General features: G+C 37.8%; 1 protein-coding gene across 1 annotated transcript in view; it reads right to left on the reverse strand.

The window, feature by feature from the left end:
- MYO3A (myosin IIIA) overlaps positions 1 to 25,385 on the reverse strand; it is a 188,925-nt gene that overhangs the window by 149,388 nt on the left and 14,152 nt on the right. Inside the window, exons 3-7 of the mRNA XM_004605494.2 lie at positions 18,770 to 18,874; positions 17,620 to 17,719; positions 8,175 to 8,251; positions 5,049 to 5,194; positions 1,081 to 1,146 (exon numbers count right to left, since the gene is read on the reverse strand). Of these exons, the coding sequence (XP_004605551.2) occupies positions 1,081 to 1,146; positions 5,049 to 5,194; positions 8,175 to 8,251; positions 17,620 to 17,719; positions 18,770 to 18,874 (494 nt within the window). The remainder of the gene's footprint in view (positions 1 to 1,080; positions 1,147 to 5,048; positions 5,195 to 8,174; positions 8,252 to 17,619; positions 17,720 to 18,769; positions 18,875 to 25,385) is intronic.

The following is a 25,385-nucleotide window of genomic DNA, read 5'->3' on the forward strand; positions in this document are numbered from 1 at the left end:
TTACTGTTTAGTTAAGAAAGGCATCTAAATAGGGAGCTAGATAAAAGTAATATTTTTTTAGAGAAAGAGGAAAAATAATGCAACAGTAACATGCTGGAAAGATTATTAACTGCCAGGAGGAAATCAAGAAATATTTCTCTGAGATGAAACTTCATGAAATTAGTCAAGGTCCCCCAAGGTTCATTGAGAATCTGTGTGGAAAGATCTACAAACACAGACGTAATTCTGAATCATGAGGAGCCTTTCAAAGGGAATCTCCTAAGAGAATTGTAAAGTTTTATGTCGTTTATTAAATTTTTTGTCTTGTGTAATACATACACAGTAGCTAAATGGAATCTAGAAAAAAGAATTACCAGTTCCCCCTGAGCTTTGATATTATTTCAGTTTCTTTTCTTAATAATAAAACAGAGCATGGTAGAAAAGAATTGATTTCCATCAGGAAAACCAATGATAGCTGCCCAGATGTACCTGGTTCCTGATTTTGTCTTCTCTATATTTTCCTTGTGAAGTTTTTCACATCTTATATTAATGATTGTTCTCTCCTATTTACAACTTGGTATTACTCCTTAACTTCCTTTTTTTTAAAGTAGAGGCATAATATAGATTCTACAAAAAAGTTCTGTGAGACAGATTTAAAAATAGCTAACTCAGATCTTCTAGTTAAGGCAAATGTATTTGTGCAAACTATATGTTAAATAAAAACTTTCACTGAATTTAAAATGTAGAACCATTTTATCACTACTAAGTAGAGGGTGAATGAACAGGTATGAAATGCAGAGGGCCTGGCTGCAAAAGACAGGTTTACAGTAGAAGTCATGGCCAATAAATTTACTGCAGGAGCAAAACCACTGGATAAGTGAATAAACATGACGCCAAGACCATATGAGTGTGAGCAATAGTGTATTCACTGAACATTCATTCACAAGACATTATGAAAGCTTATTTTGATGAAAATAAAGGAGACTACTGGGACTATTTAATAGATAAAAAATAAGGCACAGACTCAAAGCAGCAATTATTTTAAAAGGTATATTTCAAAGATAGGTATCAAATTAAATAATTTTTAAAAATATTACTCACCTGCTAATGAAGTCATTGAATTCTGCAGACCATATTTCAGGCTGTCTTAGTTTGGGGGGAGGATTTCTAGAAAAATAAGCATCATGGTTGAGACCTAAACATTGGTGAGTCAGTATAAAATCAGAGACAGGTTAATGCATTACTGCAATCAAGGCCTGTCACGTATAATCAAGCATCACCATCATTTTCCCATTTAAAGACAGGTAATTAGTTATTAATCTTTTCTTAAATAAAATGACAGGCTACTTATTTTTCTGAAAGCACATAATATATGACCAATTTTTTCCAACTGATATGTTTATTTTTTCCTTTAAAGAATCTTCTTACTTTTACCTACTTGCCCTAGATGGGAATATCAATACTTCGCAGAATAGAAACAATGATGAGTGGGGGCAAGATTTCTTACTTTGATCTCAAAGAATTCTCTGAGGAGACTATCAGGGGCACAGAAATTACTTAGAAAAAAAGAGTTTATGGACCTAGGGAAACTGCAGCAAAGAGGGAATGGCAACAGATTGCCTTTGTGAGCTATCTTAGTATTGGATAGATGGTTGGAAGTAGGTCACCAAAGTAAAGAACTAGAAAATATGATTACCTAAAAGTTCTAAATGTCACTTAAAAATAGTTTTGTTATAAATCCCTTTCATATTCAGTTGAAACAAGTTTTTTATTTATTTTTTGGCATGTTCATGAATACAAATGAACATGACTTGAAAATGAGGCTAACCTAACTGTAATCAAGCAACATTGATGAACCATGATGGTCGAATTTGCTGAAGAAGTACTTTATGTTAATTCAAACAGCTCTTTGTTTTCATTATCGAGATGAAAATACTTTGTCTTCAATTCTGCATTATTCCTTAAACAGTTTATAATGAAATTAATGTACAGTTCGTAGAGGCTCATTAAGGAGAAGTGCAGCCACTCATCTCTCGGAATCATGCCTAAAGCTCATTTTACAATCCTTAGGACTATTTGAGGATTGCTGATTTGCACATAAAAAGAAGTAATTTTTTTCTCCAACTATGTTGCTTTGCTTCTTCTCCTCCCGAAAATTTTCTTTCTGAGACACTCACTGGTTGCTTTAAGTATAATAAAGTTTTATTTTTTATAATTTTAGAACCATCAGAATTGGCTTCAGGTCCTATTTCTAAAATATCAGTATTAGTTCTCCATTTTAGAGATATTTTGGCAGCAGAATAATGAATAGTGAATAACAAATAATGAAGTTTCTGGAAGTACCTTGCTATATTACTGACTTTATCCTGGAATGTCATTCCTTCTCCCTGTGACATAACTACCAAGACCAGTAATTCCAGGCTAACTCAGAGAGAACAAAATAGCTCTGGAAGCATAGTACTTCATTTTCATATTGAATGATAGTGGGAGTTGGAAAATAAAGACCTTTTTCCATCTTCATCAAAATGGATGAAATGCACTCAATTTGGTATAGGAAAGGTTTTAATTCTTTTTTTGTCATCTTTATCTCTTTCAAGAAAGAAGTACAGTTTACAAAAAGCACAACCCGTTACATTGGAATTTTTGAGTAAAGATCCAGAGTATTACAATTCAGAACATAAGACTGGAAAGGAAATTCAATGATAATTTTTTTAATTTAATGCTTTTAAACCAATTTAATACTTTTCAAATACTTAGAAATGAACACAACATACCAATATTATGACTTTAGAGGAAGAAAACTCTATTCAGGGTTTTTTAATATATGATCCTACTATACAATTTGTTTAATAGTGTGTGGAATGAGGTGTAAGTGGCCACCCCATCAATCTGCACTGGATCTCACTCACTGCAGGTCCATATGTACATTTTGACAGAAGTAAGGTACCAGACACAATCCAGAAGAAAGTTTTTAAAAAAATAACATAACTTCAATAAAATAGGCATTTTTCATATCTCTTTAATAGGATGTTTAAGTTTAATTAGGAATATGATAAGCAGTGAAAGTCTGTTGGTAAACACGGAAGGGAAGAGGCTTATGTAAATAGGAAAGTGCTTTCATAGCTTTGGAAAGTGCGCTCTTCTAGGGTTACTGTTTTTAATTAAAAACTTTAACATGTTTTGGGGCTGGAGCAATAGCACAGCGGGTAGGGCGTTTGCCTTGCACTCGGCAGACCTGGGTTCAATTCCCAGCATCCCATATGGTCCCCTGAGCACCCCCAGGGGTGGTTCCTGAGTGCAGAGCCAGGAATAACCCCTGTGCATCGCCAGGTGTGACCCACCCCCCCCAAAAAAAAAGCAAAAAAAATTTTTTTAACATGTTTTAACATGCTCAAGGCCCCTCTCCACATGTTTGGACGAGCCTCACGCATGACGGTATCAGCAGAGGAACCCAGGTGTGTGGAACCCGGGGCTGAGACCTCCAAGCCTGCTCGAATTGGGTCCGGGCCTCTTCCACCCAGATTTCCCATCTTCCAGTAGCCAGGCGGTCACACCCAGGGACTGCCCCCAATGCCGTGTAATCCCACCAAACGCCAACATCCAGAGACTTAAAACCAAGCTCCCGGAAGCTTATAGACATCTTATAGCCTACTTCTCCCTCTGGGAGAACCTGGCAAGCTACAGAGAGTTTCCTGCTCACATGGGAGAGCCTCACAAACTCCCCACGATGTATTCATATTCCAAAACCAGTAACAATGCTGGGTCTCATTCCCCTGACCCTGAAAGAGCCTCCAATGTGGCATCGTTGGGAAGGACGAGTAAAGAGAGGCTGCTAAAATCTCAGGGCTAGGACGAATGGAGACATTACTGAGACCACTGAAGAAATTCGACGATCAATGGGATGATGATGATGATGATGATGATGATGATGATGATGATGATGATGATGATGATAATGACATGTTTTGAATAATTGTAGCACTGTAGCACTGTCGTCCCATTGTCCATCAATTTGCTCGAGCAGGCACCAGTAACATCTCCATTGTGAGACTTGTTGTTACTGTTTTTGGCGTATCGAATACTCCACGGGTAGCTTGCCAGGATCTACTGTGTGGGTGGGATACTCAGTAGGTTGCTGGGCTCTCCAAGAGGGACAGAGGAATTGAACCCAGGTATTTATCAAAAATCTTATCTACAATTTTCTAAGTAATAACATTTTAAAGTTTTTTTTTAAAAAAGTCTTAGTAGCTACTAAAAAAAAAATGACTAGACAGTGCAGAGTGCAGCAAATCACTGTTTCCTTGGCTGGATCTTAGTTAAAACGAAGAGTGGGAAGGATCACTATTTTCTGGAATCAAATGCTTCCAGAAGCAAGAAAGAAACATGGAGTATCAGGTGAAACCTCTCACTTAGCACACTGATGCCAGTGCTACAATTTGTGTTAATTAAGTCACATTCATGTGTGAGTCACTGATGGTACATGCCAGCATCAACATGCTAAATGGGGAAAATGAAACTGCTGCATGCAAGAAATGACTCAGAAGACTCAGAATTGGGAGCCCCAGATAGATGACTCTCAACCAAGGCATCTGCTGTACAATCGTGAGGCTTTAAGTTTGATCCCTACCCCAGATGTGTAGTTTGTAATTCCAGGGGCTTTGCTGTTTGGAATCCCCAGTACCACAGGAATATGTGGGATCTGTGGCAAACCACAATTAGGTATGGAAGAACAGTAAAACCAACATATGTGCCCCCTGGAATGTGTGTGTCCACCTGAACCATGAGAGTTCAAGAGCCCAGGCACTCCAGTGTGTATGTGTGTGCGTGTGTGTGTGTGTGTGTATGTGTGTATGTGTGTGTATGTTTGGGGAGTGGGGCGGGGTAGGGCAAAGTAAGGAAAAAGAAAGAGAATTTTTTTAAAATGGCATTTCAGATCACTCTGCTCCCAACTTGTTAAAATATATAAAATATATCTATATATTTTCCCAATAAAGCACGTGGTGGCTGGAAGGAAAAAGGAGGAGGCGGGTGGGGTGCTATGGATATAGGACCTATGTGAGGCCTCTGACCTTGGTATTTTGAAGAGAGCTCTCATGGGATGTAGGTCAGCTAGTGGAGGGTCTCCATCCCCCAGCTCAATAGCTGTGATCCCTAGAGACCACGTGTCACATCTGGCATCATAAGTAGTATCCAGTTGCTGCTCACATGCAATCACCTAAAGAAAGCCAAAGAAAAAGGCGAATATTGTGTCTTTAGCGAGAATAAACCAAAATGTTTGGAACAACAGGCAGTGCCTTTTCAAATCACAGTGCTGTCAAGATAGAAATTATCCGTAAAAAGAAAGCTGGGGAAATGAACTCAACTATCTGGAGATGAAACAACATGCTATGAAAGAGCTAATGGGTCATTAAAGAAGTATTACATTTTATGAATGCCTGCTATTAAAAAATGAGTGGTATTGAAGTATGGTAGGGTAGAGAGTTGTACCACTTAACTACATAGTGTGAAATTTTAGTAAAGTGAAAAAAAAATTAAGGCCCTATCCAGAACAATATTTCATCTTTCTGAATCCATCAAAATCAGGTTTAACGCTTTTTAAAAAGTCCATGTGGGGTCCTTGGGAATAGTTCAGTGTCAAGAATAGTTCAGTGCCCAGAATGCTGAAGACCCTGACTCTTATTTCTCGTGATGCCCTCATGCATCAAGCATGGCTGACATCGCAGCTTCCACAACAACAATTAATCTCCAGTACACTACAGCTGGGCCTATGTAGACACCACAACTCAGGTGTACGACCCTTGGAAAGCAAGTGTGTAAGCACCGAACGTGGGTGTTTGAAACCATTGCAACTGAGGAGGTGAACAACACAACCAGGTGTGAATGATTCCTGCTATCACAACAGCAGCAAAGGAGCAGGAATAAGGGAAATTCCTGTGCTGCAAGGTGAATTTGGTTGGTACAGGGCACACATTGGTCATCCAAGGTGACTACTCCTTAAGCAAATCATCGTCCCACCTGCCACCGAGAGAAATAACAAAAGCAAACAACAGTTTGGATAAAAACATGAATATGATTATAAGGTAGACAATGACTGATAAACACAATATGTAGGGGAAAAATTATTCTATAGTAGAGGCCTGAACTAGGGGCAGAAGAAAAAGCATATAGGCCAATGGAAAATATTGGTAGCATTCTGGTTCTTTATTCACTAGTGAGTTCCTGGGAAGATAAACAAGGCAATAAAGAAGTACCTGAAGGCCAGTAACAAATACATTAAATAAATAAAAATATATGTGGCATATGTATGTTAATGCAGAGAATATCACCAATTATTCACATGTTGGACAATGCTTACTACAGAGAGATGAACATAAGTGTTGTTCATGTATTTACCGCCGTGAACTTTTATACATTATTCATTTGTTTGATAAGTTGGAAAGCACTTCTAAGCCTGTCTGTACTAGAGTAGTTTCTTATAATAAATAATAACCCACAAAATTAGTCTTGTAGTAATACATTAATATAAAATTTAATTATTAATCCATGTAATGCTATGGTAATTAAATTTTGGATAAATAAAAATATTCCTTTTGTGCTCAGAGGGTACTCCTGGCTCTGTGCTCAGAAATCACTCATGGAAGTGCTTGGCAGACCATGTGAGGTCCAGGATCAAATCTAGATTGGCCACATGCATAGCAAACGTACTACTCATTGTACTACCTCTTTGGCCCCCAAATAATTATTTTATTCATAGATTAGAGTGCATTCAAGTTTCACTAATAAAATTAATTTTACTAAATGACAAATTATGTCTTTGTTACTGTTATTTAAAATATAAATTAGATTATTGACTAGCATTAATCATATAGCCATATGAAAATTAAGGAAAATTTGGTATAAATATATTAATTTCTAATTTTAAATGTTTCATGGTCCTTGGAAAACTAGTAATATATCTGAACAAACTAGTATAAAACTCTCTTTTGACATTTTCTTATGAATTGTTTTTCTTATATGATTAAACTTTTTACTATTACTGTATGATGAATGCCTCATTAAAAAGTTTTTAATCCATTGAACTTTCTAAAGTATATTAATTTATTCTTATCTGTATTTTATATTACATTTACATTTAAACTTTTTATAATAAATGAGTTAATATTAAAAATAGTACACTAAGATTTAATCCTCAGACAAATTTAATTCAAACATTTTGTAATATCAATATAGTATTTGAATTACTTCTCCTACTAACACTCCTTTGAGAATGGTAAATAAATAGCAGGGCTTTTCCCAGAAGTAGCAGAGAGAGTTTTCAAACATAAGTGCTCTTTACTGATAAACATAATTAAAAAGATTAAGGATATTAACAGTGACTGCGAAGTGAAGATGTGACTCTAGGAAACTTTCCTTCAACAATTTTGCTTGTTTTAGCTACAGCTTCCCTAAGAAAATAATGAAAAAAACAAAACAAAAACAAAAACTGCTATAGCTAAGTCTGGCCCCTGAGCAGTGACCCAGTATGGGAGGGAGTCTATTATATAAATTAAAAGACTCGATCTTAAACAAAGGCAGGGGTTTTATAGTATTTCTATTAAAATTTAAAAACAGTGTTATGGGCCAGTGTTGACATGCCTTTCTTTCATGTGTGCCTGTTGGTGCTGATTCTTTTTTTTTTTTTTTAATTTAAAAAACAGATGGCTTGGAGGTTTAGTAAAGTGGGTAGGGCACATGCCTTGCACCTGGCTGTTCCCATTTAATTCCCAGCATGCCATATGGCTTTCTGAGCTCTGCCAGGTGTGACCCCTGAGCATGGAGCCAGGAATAAGCCCTGAGCACCACCAGATGTAGCCCCAAAACAGCAAAAATTTTTAACAGAATCTAAAGATTTAGAAAGATCCATACATTAATAACAAACTAAGCAATTAAAAATAAGCTTAAATGAAAACATTAAGGCTCCAAGACTTCTCTCTTCCACTCATACACTTACAGATTCAGGCTGTCATTATTTACATATTCATTCACAACCCATTTATCATTCCTTCCATGTTCCTCCTCACACAGAAAAATACTTAATAAAAATAACATAACTCTTTCTTCTAGCACATCTCAAGACATACAAAGAGACACGGTATGCAAGAAAAGGAAATTAGAAGGATCAAACATTGCATGTGCCCTCCTCAAAACTATCTGACCTCAGGGGCCATCCAGAACGGTGTTCCTACAGAAGTATTCCGACAATGCCAGGTGCTGGTGAGCTGGGCAGATACACCTGGAAGGAGAGACAAGAAGGTTTCTTGCATGAATTCCTTATATGGAGGTTCCAAATACAATGTTTTCTTACAAATTAATATTAAAGTTCTTTTCCCTTATATTTGCAACTGGATTTGAATTTCAGAATCAGGTGTCTATTTTTGTTGTTGTTGTTTTGGGGCCACACCTGGCAATGCTCAGGGGTTACTCCTAGCTCTGCACTCAGGAATCACTCCTGGAAGGAAGTGCTTAGGGGACCATATGGGATACCGGGATCAAACCTGGGTCGGCCGCATGCAAGGCAAACACCCTACCTGCTCTACTATCAGTCCAGCCCTCAGAGTAAAGTATCTTAAATCAGGATTCACTCATGGTCAAAACATGAGCTTGTCTTCCTATTTTGTTTCCTCATATCTAACCATATCTATCCAGCCTTCAAGTCTTATTTCAAGTTTAAGTTCTCCCTTGTTGAATTTAATTTTTTTCTGATTTACACTACTCTGTTTCTTTCAATCTTCTTCATATTTTTCTCTGAATCTAGTTGTCTAGTTGAATTTTATTTGGGGGGCATGTAATTACTATTCGCATGGTATGTTTCCTTATCTCCCATTTTTCTTGCTTCATTACCAAATTCTGGTGTATCTGAGGACATGTTATATGGTGTTATGCATGGTGACCTCTCAATGTACATAAAAATAATTATTTTCCACTATCAACTTTGAACAAATCACATCTGATTATAAGTTTCAACTTGCCTCTATTCAACTCAAACATTTCACAGAAGCAATCCCTTTTCTTTAGAGAAATGATAAGTAAAGGACTATACTGAAAAGGTAGGAAACAAATATTTCAATCATGTCATTTCATTAATTCCAGCTAATAAGTGACCTTTAAGAAAGTCAGGAGAAGACACTCTACTCAATTTTCACATGACTCTTGCTTATGTAGGGAACCTGATTCCTCCTGTTGAACAGTGCTCCTTTATCCGAGTGGCTCAAAGTTGATGGGTCACCCCCAAGTTGTGGGCTTTCACTCTCTGACTTTCCAATTTGGGAAAGTGCCTTTCAGAATTATACTTGTTTTGACTCTTGTGATTTTTTTGTATAAGCCAAGTACAACAAAGGCATTCATTGAGGTTTTAAGTTGGCTATGTTTTATTCATCCAAGAAAAAAAATTCAGCTTTTATCCTTAAGCTCAAAGGCCATATTCAATTAGCCTGGACCATTCACAGGTTGAAATATAACTGGGCAGAGGAGTAGGCAGTAAGTTATGGTTCCAAATTAATTAGATTCCATAATGATCTACTCTACTTATGTATAAATCCACTCCTGAACTGAACCTTTATCAAAGGCATTTTTGCACCAGTGAGAATGGCAACTATTATAAAAACAAACAAAACTGGAAAAAATCTGTATTGGCAAGGATGTGGTGAAAAGGGAATTCTAATCCACAGTAGGTGAGAATGTTTTCTGGTCAACACCTATGGAAGACAGTACGGATATTTCTTTAAAAAAACATTAATTTAGGACTTCCATATGATCCAGTAATTCAACTTCTTGCTATCTACCCCTAAGACATAAAAAATATTCATCCAAAAGGACATATGCATATTATTATTCATTACACCATTCAGTGAAATCACTAAGATATGGAATCAATCCAGGTATCCAAGGTGTGGTATAAACACAATGGAATACTAAGAAATTTCAAGGAAGAATGAAATCATGCAATTTTCTGATACTTGGATGGAACTGGATATCATGTTAGATAAAGTAAGTCAGAAAAAGGAAAAATTCTGGATGATTTAGCTTATCTGTTGTATACAGAATAACATGATGAGAGAATGGAAGGTGTCAAAGGCAGGCAAATGAAATAAATAGGTCAGGGAAGGAGAAAAATGGGGGGGGAGACAAAAGAAAAGGGCAGCCTAGAGGTATACAAGGGTCAGGAAGCTTTGACACATCAATGGTAAGAAGTACGCTATATGTGAAAATCTACCCACAGAGAGCTAGCAATACTGAACGCATCAAACTCAAGCTATAATAACAATGCTGTAAAAATGTCGCTTGTTAAAGAGACAGGGGTAGGAGGGAACTTTGAAACATTGATTCCCTAGATCAGCCGGACCAGGTGGAACCAATATCAAGTGCAGGAAAGTTGACACTAGTGATGGGATCGGTGTTGGAACACTGATTGCCTTAAACGGTATTACAGACATTTTTGTAAATCATGGTGCCTTAATAAAAGTAAAAAAATAAAATAAAGTCCTAAAGTCACTAGTACAGAGGTCAAAACAAAAATAAAAACAACCAGTACCCAATTATGAATGGATGCCAGAGGAAGGCATCTACTTAATTTCAAGCTAACAGAATGTTTCTATGATCACTATCAAAACGTGAATATCTTTTTACCAACACAACCAAATCACTTCAGAGCTCAAAGGCAACTTAATGGTCTTGAAATCTAACTTGTCTGTTACCAGGTTAGTAAACTTCAACTGGAGAGAGAAAACTTGTTTAAGTTTCCTGAGGACAAATGAGTTTTCACTTAGAAATTATGACCCTTCCAAAAAAGCAACAAAAATAATAGAAAATGCAAAACTCTACTAAGAATGACAGACATCATAACTTTTAAAGGCAACAGGAAATCCAAACAATGAGTTCAGAAGCCCTAGGAATTAAAAAAGATCAAGAAAATAATCTTGTCCTGAAAGGAAACCAGGGAATAAGTCCCAAAAGTAAACAGTTACATAAGCATCTCAAGGGAGAAAATGCTAAATGGGTGGAAAATTCCAGAGAGAAAGTTGGGATACTGAGAGGATGCTGAAAGAGAAACAAAAAAAAATAACTGAGGGGGAGACCAATAGAGAACAGGGCAGGACAGAAAATGGGCTAGTAGAAAGCACAAGAACCCACAAAATGTCAAAGTTATAGAAAGAATAAGGAGGTTTATGTTAATAATCTTTCAACCTTTAGCTTGGATAACTCTGTTGGGGAATTTTCATGCTATATTTAGGCTCCTCCAACAAGGCTTCCTGGGCTGTTTGACAACTCTATAGCAGCTCCAACCCTATTGCATAAGTCCTATTACTTATGACAAAAATATGTACACTTTCTACTTTGGGTCAGTAGGTATCTTTGAGGGTAAGGAAATCAGAAAAAACAAGTATGGTTTTTTAACACATTTAAGACTAGACAACATCAAGATATTTTATTTCCTATATCCATATAGCAAAACTTCTTAAGGGAGCAAGCAAAAGTGCATGGGGTTTTGTTTGTTCTTTTTTTGGTTTGGGGGACTTGGGGAGGGTTTGTTGTCCCCTTCCCAAAATGAAACATTGCAGGAGTAAAACTAGAAAAAATGTGAAGGTTGGGTTTTTATTTATTATGGATTTTAGTGGCTGGCAAAGAGGAATGGGAGTGATGGGATGTGAAATAAGTCTTAAGACAATGATTTGACTTAAAAACCCACTTATTTCAAAGAATCAATGGCCTTTTAAATCAACGGATTTAGTAAAGCAGATTATCCTCCATGATATAGATGGGAATATCCAATCAGATAAAAACTTAAACAGAGTCAAGAGTCACAATGGTCTAACCTGATGTTCTATTACCCTAGATTGGTTTTTCACGCCTAGGATCTAGAGAAGAATCCCACAGAGGCAAACATGGACTGAGAGCACCCACCTTCCTGCCTCTACACCCCTGAAGGGTTTAAATCATCAGATTTGTTATGAGTTTTGTCCTATGGGACTGACTCTTACCAAAAGGGATAATGATATTTAAATGATTAAAATTTGTGAGACCAAAGAGATAGTATAGGGGTAGAACAGTTGCCTTGCATGTTGGCTTACCCAGGTTCAATCCCTGTTACCCCAGTTGGTCTCTGAAACTATCATAGAGCCAACAGTGAGCTCTAAGGTCTGCCCCCAAAATTTGAAACTTTGTGTCCTTTCTCCTTCCCTCCAAATTTAAAATCATAAACATGGGAAGTCATGGGTTTTGAATCAGTTCCAAGCCTTGCGCTAGATAGACCAGAATCATATAAGTGAGAATACACTGGAGAGGGACCACAATACACCAATTTGCAATGCAAATCATTCTTTCTCAGTCTTTCTCAAAGGGATGATGATATTTTACCTGGGTGTTGGTACCTTGGGGTAAATATAATAATCAGACTCTCCTAGGATTATCTCATACGAACTTGAGATAAATTAACTAACTCATCATCAGTGTCTAACTAACATAGACACTAATGCCAGAAGATACTAAATGTCACTGAGTTTGACCACAGCAGGGGCTTAAGGAGGTTGGGTGACCAATGGGATTTCAGTTCAGTCCCTGGCACCACATACTCTCACCAAAACCACTGGGAATGAGCCCTGAGCAATGACCAGGGAACTGATCCCAAACCTGCTAATTATGGCCTCTGCTATTTTTTTTCATTATTGATTTAGAAGATCAGAATCAATTATTATTGCTTTGGAGTCACAAACTACACACGCTACTTCATAAAACTCATAAAAACTTTATATCTTTTCATCAGGAAATTTATACTCACACAATATCTTACAAATAAGATATATAAAAATATTTAATGTTCTTCTGATAAATATACCATGATATGATAAATTAACTTTATCATTTGTGGTAAATTACATGGCTATATGATTTCTTTGGTAACTTTTCCTCCCATTCAATTTTCCTACCTCCTCTCCTACTATAAGTTTTTTCTTTTCCTTGAAACTCTTCAGGAATTAAAGTTAAAGAGTTGCAGACCAAGAGCATTTAGTCCTAGCTTAAAATTGGTATTTGACACTAACAAAACTGATGGGCAAATAAGTGATTCTAAAAAATATATTAGCAAATTCTCTTTTTTTACCTAAGGTAACCACATTATTGAAAGGCATAACTGACATATTACTGGCGCGCTCTCTCTCTCTCTATATATATATGTATATATATATGTGTGTGTATATTGCTTTTTGGGTCACACCCAGCAATGCTCAGGGGTCACTCCTGGCTCTGCACTCAGGAATTACCCCTGGCCGTGCTCAGGGGACCATATGAGATGCTGAGAATCGAACCCGGGCCAGCAGCGTGCAAGGCAAATGCCCTATCTGCTGTGCTATCACTCCAGCCCCACTGGTTTTATATTTTCAAGATCACAGCATTCAACATCTTTCACTAATATCTTTCCCCACGTATTTAGGTATGAATATATATATTTAAATGTCTTAAGATGCAATGATTTCTCTAATCCTATTTGTGTATTGCTTTGACATAATTTCATTGTTAGAGAAAAGCTGGCAAGAGCATCTTCTATCAGTCACTTAAATTTTTGGTTTGGGGCCATGATGAGCATTGTTTAGGATCAGTTCTCTGCTCGCTGCTCAGGGGTCTCTAAGTGGTGCACGTGGAGAGATGTATTTAATTCCTATATGCCAAGACTTAGGGATTGAATGAAGGGCTTCCCACATATAATGCATGTGCACTAGCTTTATGAGTCATATCAATGTCCCCTTATAAGTCATTTAAAAATAAACGGGTTATGTGACATCTGTTCATATCCAAATTCTGAAGGATGTAACTGATACACACCAGGGCATCTCCCTATATATGCAAAATGCCGGTTAAACACTTGAAATTTTAACACTGATACATTTTTACCTTCTCACTTAATGAGAAGAAACCCTTCAGATTTCCTCAATTGTACCCAACATGTCGTTATAACAAAAAATCCCAATCATGTGTTGCATGTGTTTGTAATGTTTCTAAACCTCTTCAATCTAGCTTAGTTATTAACAATTTCCTTGAATTTCATGACCTTGTCATTTTACAAAAAGATTATAAAATGACGGCTTATTTTGTAGGGCATCTCCAATGGATTTGTCAGATATACCAACCTGATAATATTTTTGGCAGGAATCCCATGAAAGTGACACTGTGGTCCTTGCATTGTGCTCTGCCAGGTGCTCTCTGATTATAGGTCCCATTTCTGGTTTTGTCTACTCTGCTTACTTGATTTGGTTCTGGTATGCCAGGCCTTGGCCCTGTAAAATTTCTCCTTTTCTTTTGTAAGTATTTTGTGGAGATATATTTTAAGACTATGCAAGTATTCAATTTGTAACCCAAACTTAATTAGCTATTTTTGCACTCATTGACATTTTTAGATGAATTATGTAATAGTTGCCAATGATAATTTAAAGGACTTGTTCTTTCTATGTGTATTACATGTGTATGTCCTTTGTAAGGAAAACCACTTGTTATAGATATTTACTTACATAAGTCTGAAGACATAGATTGATGAATTTTATTTTATTCAATGGCTACCATAATTACCATTATGTTATTTTCCATGCTTATGTTGTTCTAAATTGTATCAGTGACAATTGTTTCAAACTAGCTTCTGCGTTCTTGTAATATGTATCCACCATTCTTTGAACATTTCTTTTGAGCAAAATACATTTGAGATTCATCTTGTATATCCTTAAAAATGTCTTTTTAGAATACTTGCTTCCTTCTAGTTAAGAATCTATTTAAATACCAACAATTAAATTTTGATATAACTACACTTGGGAACACTCAAAAAATTCCATATACTCAATAGTCACGCCTAAAGCCACCTCAGGCTGGCACTAGATAATCTCGTCATCGCCACCATCCAGATTGCATGTCCTTCTCTCCTGGAAGGGAGCATAACATGACGCTCACCATAACCATGCCACTGAACCTTGTGCTAGGCTGTTTCAGTCAGGCACCCCAGAGGGGGACGGGTGAGAGCCCACCCCACCCCAAAGGACCCAGCCCTAGCAGCTGAAAACTTCCAGAATTCAACCACTGCAATGCTCACGGCTTCTCTCCACATGCTCAGGCCAGCCTCACCCATGTGCAAACCTATTCCTGGAGTGCACAGCGGCATTTGCAGCCGCACAACACTTCATAGAACACACCCTAACCCCTACTTCAAGAATACCACACCACATTTGATGGGGTTCAAAGTAGGATGTGACCAATGTAAGAGGGAAATTTTTATTTTTTACAAATATATATAATAAATATATGTATATAAAATATAGCCTAGTTCTCCTTCTGGGAGAACCAGCAGGCTACTGAGAGTTTCCTGTCTGCATGGGAGAGCCTGGCAAGCTCCCTGTGGTGTATTCATATGCCAAAAACCAGTAACAATGCTGGGTCTCATTCGCCTGACCCTGAAAGAGCCTCCAAGGCAGCATCATTGGGAGGGACAAGTGAGGAGAGGCTTCTAAGATCTCAGGGCTGGGATGAATGGAGACATTGCTGAGACCACTCGAAAAATTCGATGATCAACAGGATGATGATGATGATGATGATATATATAAAAGCTGATCAGGTTGGTTTTGATCTGATAAATGCACGCATCCCCCCATGAAGGGGGTCAGCGCCATAAAAGTGGCAGAGCCTGGCAAGCTCCTGGCAGAGTCTGGCAAGCTCCTCGTGGCATATTCGATATGCCAAATACAGTAACAATAACAGGTCTCATTCCCCTGACCCCGAAAGAGCCTCCTATATGGCACTGTTTGGAAGGACAAGTAAGGAGAGGCTGCTAAAATTTCAAGGCGGGGATGAATGGAGATGTTACTGGCACCCAATGAACAACGGGTGACAGTGACAGTGATACAGTGATACATAAAAGCACACAAGGCTCAACCTTTAACAACATGATAGTGATCTCTTATAGAAGGGCTTACTGGCCCTTGGGTGAAATACAATAATCTTCACACTATTTCCTCTAAGGATACTTTTTTGTAGCATTTTCAGTGGTTTTTCATAACAAACAATACAAAATATATTATTTCGGTTCTGCTTGGGGGCAGGGATTGGGGTTTGGGATGGAAACATCCAAAATAAGTTGTTGGGAAGGTGTAATGATGGTGGGATTGGTGTTTGAATATTAAATGTAATCAAATATTGTGAACTACTTATAAAATAAAAAAATTTTAAATCTCAGATAAATTACTGACAATAGTATTCCTAGACCCCCAAAAGAAACCTACTAAATCATACCAATTAGGAATGTTCTATTTTTAAATACTGGTGGTGGTGGTGGGTGGTGGATTTATATTTTGAAAATCATGAATTCAATTTAATATCTCCAATTTCAAATTAACACCATTAGCTATAATATTTACCTTTCCATATTTGTATTCCTTTTCTCTAGCACTGACCAAATGTTATTCTAGTGTCCTCAGTATATATTTTGATGGTATTAATTCTTTATACATTCACTCTCTTATTTCCATTTTGACTCTTAGACAGATGTCCTCCTTACTTCACAGGTACTCTGTTAGCTTGCATGGGATTAGGCTACCATCCCCTACTCAGGTGAGCTACTAATCTTACCTGTCCCAGCCAAGCCACCAGTACCAGACTTCTAGTGGGGACATCTTCCTCACTCTTACACTGTCCCAACCACAACTGACTGATGAACTGTGATCAGTCGATCCTCTGATCCTCTACTTCCATACATGCTCAAACTCACCTAATGGCATTTGTTCTGATTTATTTGAGAGAAAGGAATGAAGGGAATTTCAGTCTTAAAGTTCAGGCTTATCTACCTAACCCGATGTTTAACACAAAGGGGTTATCAATAAATAAATCATAATGTCTCTTTGACCTACATCACTCATTAAGCCTTTGATCTAAAATTAGATATGTAGATAATATAAAATTTAATGCTGTAAAATATTCTGTCTTACAAATGATGTTTAAATAAATCAGCGAAAGTACATTCTGTACTTTTATATTGAAATGCCAACATATCCTATTGGAAATGAAGTTACCTGGAGAGAAACCCACAGAAAAGAAAGCTGAGAACTGCCCTATAATTTACTCTCTCTTTTTTTAAGTTTATATTCAAAATTAGGGCTGCTTTTTCAGACAGTAGGTGACTTGCCTGAAGGGGTTTATATCCTGTAAGTCATGTTATTGATTGATCATATTCCACTTTTAAAAGTTAAAAGTGATTGCTAATGTATTTCATTAAAATTTTTACATGCTCACATATTCTCTCTGAGGTATCTGGTAATTTTCTGTAAAAACACATCTCATTTAATATAGACAAATGTTTTCTTAAAGGCTGTACTCACAACTAGTACTAACAAGAGGAATTAGTAGCATAATTTTTGAACAACCAAGCTTATGCTTCTGGTTCTCAGCTGAGCTTCTGAAATCCACTGAGCAGTAATGTGTCCAGCAGTAAATCCCTGACTAGGAGAAGCAGGAAGTGTGTATTGCTAATTGTTTTTTAAAACTCAAATTTCATGCCTAGAAGAGTAATGGAAAACAATCATATATCATACCATTTTAAGATACACCCCAAATTCATGTACTTCAGAGAGAACATACCAAAATCAACAAGTTTAACTCCCCCTTCTGTGGTCAACAGGATGTTGTTTCCTTTTACATCACGGTGAATAGTTTTGTTGCTGTGTAAATGCTGAAGTCCCTGGAAGACAGGAAGCATATAGACTTTTAGCTCACTGAAACGCACATGAAACTGGAGGGTGTCATGTTACATGAAATAAGTCAGAGGGAGAACATATACCAGATGATGTCACTCATCTGTGGTATACAGAGAAACAAAACACAGGAATAGATGGTATCAAATGATGACAGAACCTTGGTTTGGGATTACAAAACTGCGATTACTAAACAGGGTAGGGGGGAGGGAAAGAGACAGAGCTTATCAAGAAATGACATAGGTTAGTGGCGTACAGTCTTGGGCACTTTTGTGGTGTTGCAAGGGGTCAAAACCACAAACATTAAAGCTGTTACTATCTGAACAACAATAAAATGTAAAAGTTAAAAAAATAAAGCACAAAAAAACCCCACTTTTCACATGAATTCATCTGTGCAAAATCAATAGGAAACGCTTGTCAAAAATGACATTCAAACACCCTGACTATTTCACATTGAATTTCTTAAATTGGACTACATCCAAATTAATAAAACAGGAGCATGCACTGCAGTTCTTTTCAAACATTTTATTTAAAATGTGCTGAAGACAATAAGTTCTATACTTATTTAAAATAATGTCAAATAAAAATCTGACTTCTAGTAAAATAACACACATTATCTTCCTTCATAATTTTAGAAATATACTTTCTAAGATCAAAATTCAGATTTTTGCTTACTCAAAAAGGGCAGATTTCTAAAATCAGAAAAAGAAAAAAGAGAAGGAAGTACCTATGCTAAAGATTTGATACTTTGCATATACTCTTTAATATCCTAATGATGTCATGTTTTTCAAAAAATAGAATTCAGGGCTAGAGAGAGAGCTCAATGGGTTGAGTACGTGCAACACACACTGGGAGCCCAGGGTTAAATACAAGCACCATTGGGTCCCCCAAGCACCATTAGGAACAACCCCCAGGGACAGAGCTCAGAGTAATTCCCAAAGCACTGCTGGATATGTCCCCAAATATAAAAATAGTTTCCACAATTTTTGTTGAACTATAATGGCCTTGTAATGAATAAACAGTTCAAATTGCCTTACCTGAAGTGCTTCACGCAAAATATAGGCAATTATGGGCTCACTCATTCTTTTGCCCTTCTTCAGAAATCCTTTAACAAGATCAGTCACTGATCCTCCACTGCACAGCTATTAAAAAAATCAAGATAGACATTAAAATGGGAATGTTAAAAGAGCTTTCTATAAAAGGGTTCCAAACACACTTTAAAGTATTGTTTCAAGCTTTGTTTCAAAGGGTTACTCCTACATTTTTATGGTTTTATATAGATGAGATAAACTTATAAACTACAATTAATTATTAAAAAGTTTTCATAGAAACTGATTTTCAAACTAGAGTTTAGAGAAGCTCTGGGCTTAATTTTTAAATTGAAAGATAATTATGAAGCAACCAGTGTTGGCACGGATTTGGGGAGAAAGCATTCACTTTCACTGCTTGTGGGAATGCTGACTGGTTCAGCCCTTTTGGAAAACAATACAGATGATTCTCAAAAAATTAGAAATTGAGCTCCCATTTGACCCAGCAATATCACTCCTGGGAATATATCCCAGAGAGGCAAAAAGGTATAGTAGAAATGACATCTGCATTTGTATGTTCATTGCAGCACTGTTTATAATAGCCAAAATCTGGAAAAAACCGGAGTGCCCAAAAACAGAGGACTGGTTAAAGAAACTTTGGTACATCTACACAATGGAATACTATGCAGCTGTTAGAAAAGATGAAGTCATGAAATTTGCATATAAGTGGATCAACATGGAAAGTTTCATGTTAAGTGAAATGAATCAGAAAGAGAGGGATAAACACAGAAAGACTGCACTCATCTGTGGAATATAAAGTAACAGAATGGGAGATTAACACCCAAAAGCAGTAGAGATAAGAACCAGGAGGTCTGCCCCACAGTTTGGAAACTGGCCTCACATGCTCAGGGAAAAAGGAAGCTGAGATAGAGAAGGGAACACCAAGTAGATGATGTTGGGAGGACCCACTCGGGTTGAAAGATGCATGCTGAAAGTAGACTACAGACCAAACATGAGGCCACTGAATACCTCTATTGCAAACTACAACACCAAAAAGGAGAGAGACCAAAAGGGAATGCCCTGTATGACTGAAAACATGAAGGTTCATAAATTTGTAAGTGTACCTCACAGTGATTCACTAATAAAATTTTTTTTAAAAGATAATTATGAGGGGCCGGAGCGATAGCACAGCGGGTAGGGCTTTTGCCTTGCATGCGGCTGACCCGGGTTTGATCCCCGGCATCCCATATGGTCCCCCAAGCACCGCCAGGAGTAATTCCTGAGTGCAGAGCCAGGAGTAACCCCTGAGCATCGCTGGGTGTGACCCAAAAAGCAAAAAAAAAAAAAAAAGATAATTATGATTGTACAAAATATTTTCACAACTTAAGATCTTTGAGAGTTTAATATGGATTATGGGTTGTTCTCAATACACAGTTATAAATTATTTAATATTTGCATTAATTTGGGGGGTGTCACACCTGGCAGTACTCAGGACTTATTTCTGGTGCTGCACTCAGGGATCACTCCTGGAGGGCTCAGAGGGCCATATGGGGTGCTAGGGATCAAACCCAGGTTGGCCGCATAGAAGACAAGCACCCTACAGGTATTATTGTTCTATCCCACTATCTGCATTGATTTTAAAACAAGCTTCTTTCTGGCATAGTTTTAGAGTACACTGAAATAAAACTCACGAGGAGTATTTTAGAAAACTATTTCCAATATCATGGTTGCAAGGTTCTTTAGCCTCCTACCACATAAAAGAGAGGAAAGAATATGGGAAGGAAAAATTTTACATACAGATTCCCCAAAGTTAGGTAACCTGAAGAGGAGAGAGAACATTTTAAGGAGCTACATTACCATAAAACATAGAAATGATGGTACTAGCAGTAGATTCTTGAAAGGGAAGATAGCTAGATAAGCAGTCCTAGACCCAAAGAAGCTTTGGCCTTGTAGACTAGGAACTCCCAATCTCTGACCCAAAGCTTTTCTCTTTTCTCAGGCGCCTCCCCCTGGGGCTTTTGTCTCTGCTGCCCTTGCCCCTGAACCTGACGGATGACTCCACTCACATTGCCTGGGACCTAAGTGATCTTCCTTCCTAAATTCTTCTAAGTGAAACAGAGGGAGAGAAAGGAGTGAAGGAAAGAATATTCTTAACATCTTAGTCTGAAGTATCAAACACATTATTTTCTCAAAATATTTTTTTCCAACATGGTCATTAAACTTTATTGTATTCCTGATCAATTCTGATGCATTATGGAATAAAAAATAAGTAAAATAATTTTACTTTACATACTGTAAAGTAAAATTTACTTTACATACTTTACAATAGCACAGCGGTAGGGCGTTTGTCTTTCATGCAGCCGACCCATGTTCGATTCCTCTGCCCCTCTTGGAGAGCCCGGCAAGCTACCAAGAGTATCTTGCCCACACGGCAGAGCCTGACAAGCTACCCGTGGCGTATTTGATATTCCAAAAACAGTAACAACAAGTCTCACAATGGAGACATTACTGGTGCCCACTCAAGAAAATCGATGAACAATGGGACGACAGTGCTACAGTGCTACTGTTTCTATAAAAGCATGTTTCAAAATAGACTTAAAAATAAACATTTGTATAGAACTTTAATCTGGCATTCTATTCTAGTCTTTCTACATTCAAGGAAAACCTTTTTTCCAGCATACAAGGAAGCCCAAACCTTCCAAATTCATTTCAAAACCATAATTTTCTTTTGTATCAGAAGAGGGAACAAGCATTAGCTGCATTAAGAGAAGAGTGTTCTGTTCGGCAGAGAACAGGGTCACACTGCCTCCACAGTGTCCCTGCGTGACCAGCTCAAAAAATAACTCATCATTGACGGGAAAGAAACCTGAAGTCTTAAAATTGCATGGATTTAAAAGACCCAAGTTTTAGGAACAGTTTGAATGCTTCTAAAAAAATCTTCAGGAAGACTTCTTGTTGTCTTCTCTATCTGCAAAGTGTGCGCTCCTTTTCAATGCAAAAACACAGTGAGTAAATAATTTTTCTTTTTAAAAGAGTCTGGAAGCCTTTGGGAGGGGGTTGGGGTGGTGTGGCTGGGCCAGGAGACTGGCTTCTATTATTCATCAGGAGAAGGAAGTCTTTGCCTCTTTCCATCAGCTTAAAAATTTCTTTCCCTCTTTGGAAATATGTTTACTCTGAAGCAGTCCCCACCTCTGCCCCTCCCCCATTCTGGAAATCAGCTCTCTCTGCAGCCTGCATCATTTGGTGAGTCAAACTGGCGGGGATGGTGTGGGGGTGCTGAACTTTTACTATGGATCCCAGTTCTCAAGCTAGTGGGGTAAAGCCTGGCATGTGAAAATGGCCAGTGGTTAACAGACGGGGATTAGTAAAGGTGTGGACTGGACAGGGGGATACACTCAGGAGAAGAAAAGAACAGTCTCTTGAGTCTGGAAGCAGATGTCCGGCTCGCCAGGCTGTCCCTGACCAAGGCTGAAATGACTTAACAGGTTGATGCTGCACTGCCATTTGTGTAAGTTCAACCATATTCAAGTGTAAGCCACTGGGAGAAGCAGAATAAGCCAATTGGACTTGTTTCTTGGGAAAGGGTGTCATTATAGAACCAAAAGGCATGGGTGCCCTTAATTAGTGATGGAAGTGACAGAGGGACGGAGGAAAGGAACCAGGATTCTAGGTCAGGGCAGAAAGCAGGAACATGCTCTGGCTGCACTGGAAGACAGTCTGCAACTCTCACTCAGAGGTCTGTGCTGACAGTGTGCTAGGGACGTCTCGAGACACTTAACACAGAAATAAACACATGTCCTGTGCTCACCCTCACGCAGATGGACACCACTGAGAGAAGCTGTCACTATATCACTGTCATCCCATTCTTCATTGATTTACTTGAGCAGGTGCCAGTAACGTCTCCATTCATTCCAGCCCTGAGATTTAAGTAACTTCTTCTTACTTGTCTTTCCAAGTATTGGAGGTGCTTTTCAGGGTCAGGGGAATGAGACTGTTATTGTTACTGTATTTGGCATATTGAATACGCCACGGAGAGCTTGCCAGGCTCTTCTGTGTGGGCAGGATACTCTCAGTAGCTTGCCGGGCTCTCCGGAGGCATATATATATATATATGTATGTATATATACACATATTTCTCTTTATGATGATGTCCAGGAATATGTCTTCTCATGCGTGAGGCTCAGCCCAAGTGTGTGGAAAGTGGCCTGAAGCGCGGTGGTGGATGGGTAGTAGAGGTCGGCTGCTGGGGCTGGGTCCCTTGGGGCGGGGAGGGCTCTCACCGGCCCCCTCTGGGGTGCCCTGGTGCAGTTTGGTGGCGTGGTTATGGGGGCCTCATTTTATGGTCCCTTCTGGGAGAGGCAGCGGTAAGATATAAATAAATTAAAATGTTCAGATAAATCTTATAACTGTATCAAATTCATAAAATTACTTCATATATGCTAGCATATTAGATTTGAAGCACATATGTACATTTGAGTTATGCGATTTGAAGCATGCACGTATTCAAGATATGTACTTAAAATATAATGAGCTAGCACATTCTACAAAGATTACTTCTTGGCTACAAGGCTGGCTGTCTTTTGTAAGCTGTGCTTGCCATGAGTCACACACCCTTTAGCTGCAATGTTCAAAATTACCTGGGCATGGTGTGGCCAGAACTGTGGCAGTCATACAGACACTGATGAGTGTGACACCCCCACTCCCTTTTCTTTTTTTTCTTTTAGTTTTTTCTTAATTAAGTTCAGTTTCACTATTCTTATCCTCAGTTGTAAACAAATTTTAGGTAGAAAGTCATATTTGAAGTCTTTTTGTTCCCCTGGTTTTCAGGGCCTCACTGGGAGAAGCAGCAGGATTTTTATCTCAGATCCTCATATAGGTGTCTGAGGTGTGAAGCCAGTCCTCAAGAGCCTCGTATGTTAGTGATGGCTATTGCGGGGGTGGGGGGGCAGGGGTGGGATGCGGTGGTGCATGTGATGCCAAGGATAGAACTCTGGACCTTGCAAATAAATTTTTTATCAGTAGGGCTATCTCCCCAGTCCTATATTACCTTTTTTTTTTTGGCAACACCCAGATGTATTCAGGGTTTAAGGTGTGTTCAAACCCAGATGAACTCAGGGTTCACTTCACTCCTGGTGAACTTGGAGGATCAAATGGTATCCCAGGGATCGAACCTGGGTCAGATTCATGTAAGGCAAGAAACTTACTCACTACACTATCACTCAAGCTCCTCACTTTTTAAAGTTAAGTTATGTTTTAATGGAATATATCGAGTTAATGCAATCATACAACTTGTACTAAGAAGTTCAACTTTTTTAAAACGAAATATCTGTTTGAAATAGTTCTTTTATTCATTTAGCAAAGTTTGACCTTTGAATTTTTTTTGTTAAGATACATTTTATACTTCTTAAAGGTTTAATTTTCATACTATCAAACTGACCCAAATTAGCATACAGTTCTGAATTTTGGAAAAAAAAGCATTAGTCATGTAATCACTACTATAATCAAGATGTAGTATAAATCCATCACACAAAAATCTTCCCTCTGTAATTAACCTGCATCCCAGACCTGAGCAACCATAAATCTGTTTCTTGTCCCTGTGGTTTTGTTTTTGCAATACTGTCATCGAAACCAGTCACACAGTAGATAGGAATGAAGTCCTTTTACTCAGCATAACTTTTTCTTCACTTGTGTTTAACCTATAAATGCCCCAATTCTTTTTAAATGAAAATTTTAATATCCATTATTTTTGTATTAATGCCAAACATTCTATTGACTAAATAAGCCATTACCTGTTTACCTATTCATGGACTAGATAAGCAATTCTTGGTTTTTCTCCCACTGTTGTCACTTTCTTTCTTTCCTTCCTGTCCTACTGAGTGGCCACCTAGTCTCATACCCTGTCCCACCATTTATGGGATTTTCACCCCTGGCCTCTTTAGAATATCCTAAGAAATACAGTCATCAGGTGAGAAATGCTGTTCTAGAAGACACTGAGTAATTTAAAGATTTGGGTAATTATGAGTAAAATCACTATAAATATTCATGTAAATACTTTTATGTAAATAGTTTTATTTTCCCTCGAGTAGAAACCTAAGAGGGAGAATAGCTGGGCATGGACCATACAGTTCACCTTTTAGGCATATGCCTAACTATTTGTTCCATATATAATTAGCACTTGATAGTCTGATTTTTCCTTAAACCATTCTAAATTATAATGCACATGGTTTGAATTTGGATTTTTCCACTTCTTAATGATGCTGGATATCATTTTCTATACCTATTTGCTAACCATATACTTTTTTTAGTGACATGTTCAATTTTGTGGTCCATTTTCACTAATTATTTTTCTTATTATTTGGTTTGGAAGTTCTATACTTGTGTTGGGTATACAAATCCTTTACCAAGTCTTTTCAAATATAAGCAGAGTGTTAACTAAAAATGTGGATGGTTCCTATTTCACCATGTAAAGGGTCCCAACGGAAGGTGCTAGGGAAAGGCAAGTACAGGTTACTCTTTACTATGAAAGGATTGGGGCAATCTCTGACTGACCCAAATGACAGTGATCAGGAAAGGACCTTCCCAAGAAGCTATTATTTATAACTAGTTTGTAGTATGGACTGGAGCG

Source organism: Sorex araneus, chromosome 9 (assembly GCF_027595985.1).
Source record: "Sorex araneus isolate mSorAra2 chromosome 9, mSorAra2.pri, whole genome shotgun sequence".
NCBI lineage: Eukaryota > Metazoa > Chordata > Mammalia > Eulipotyphla > Soricidae > Sorex > Sorex araneus.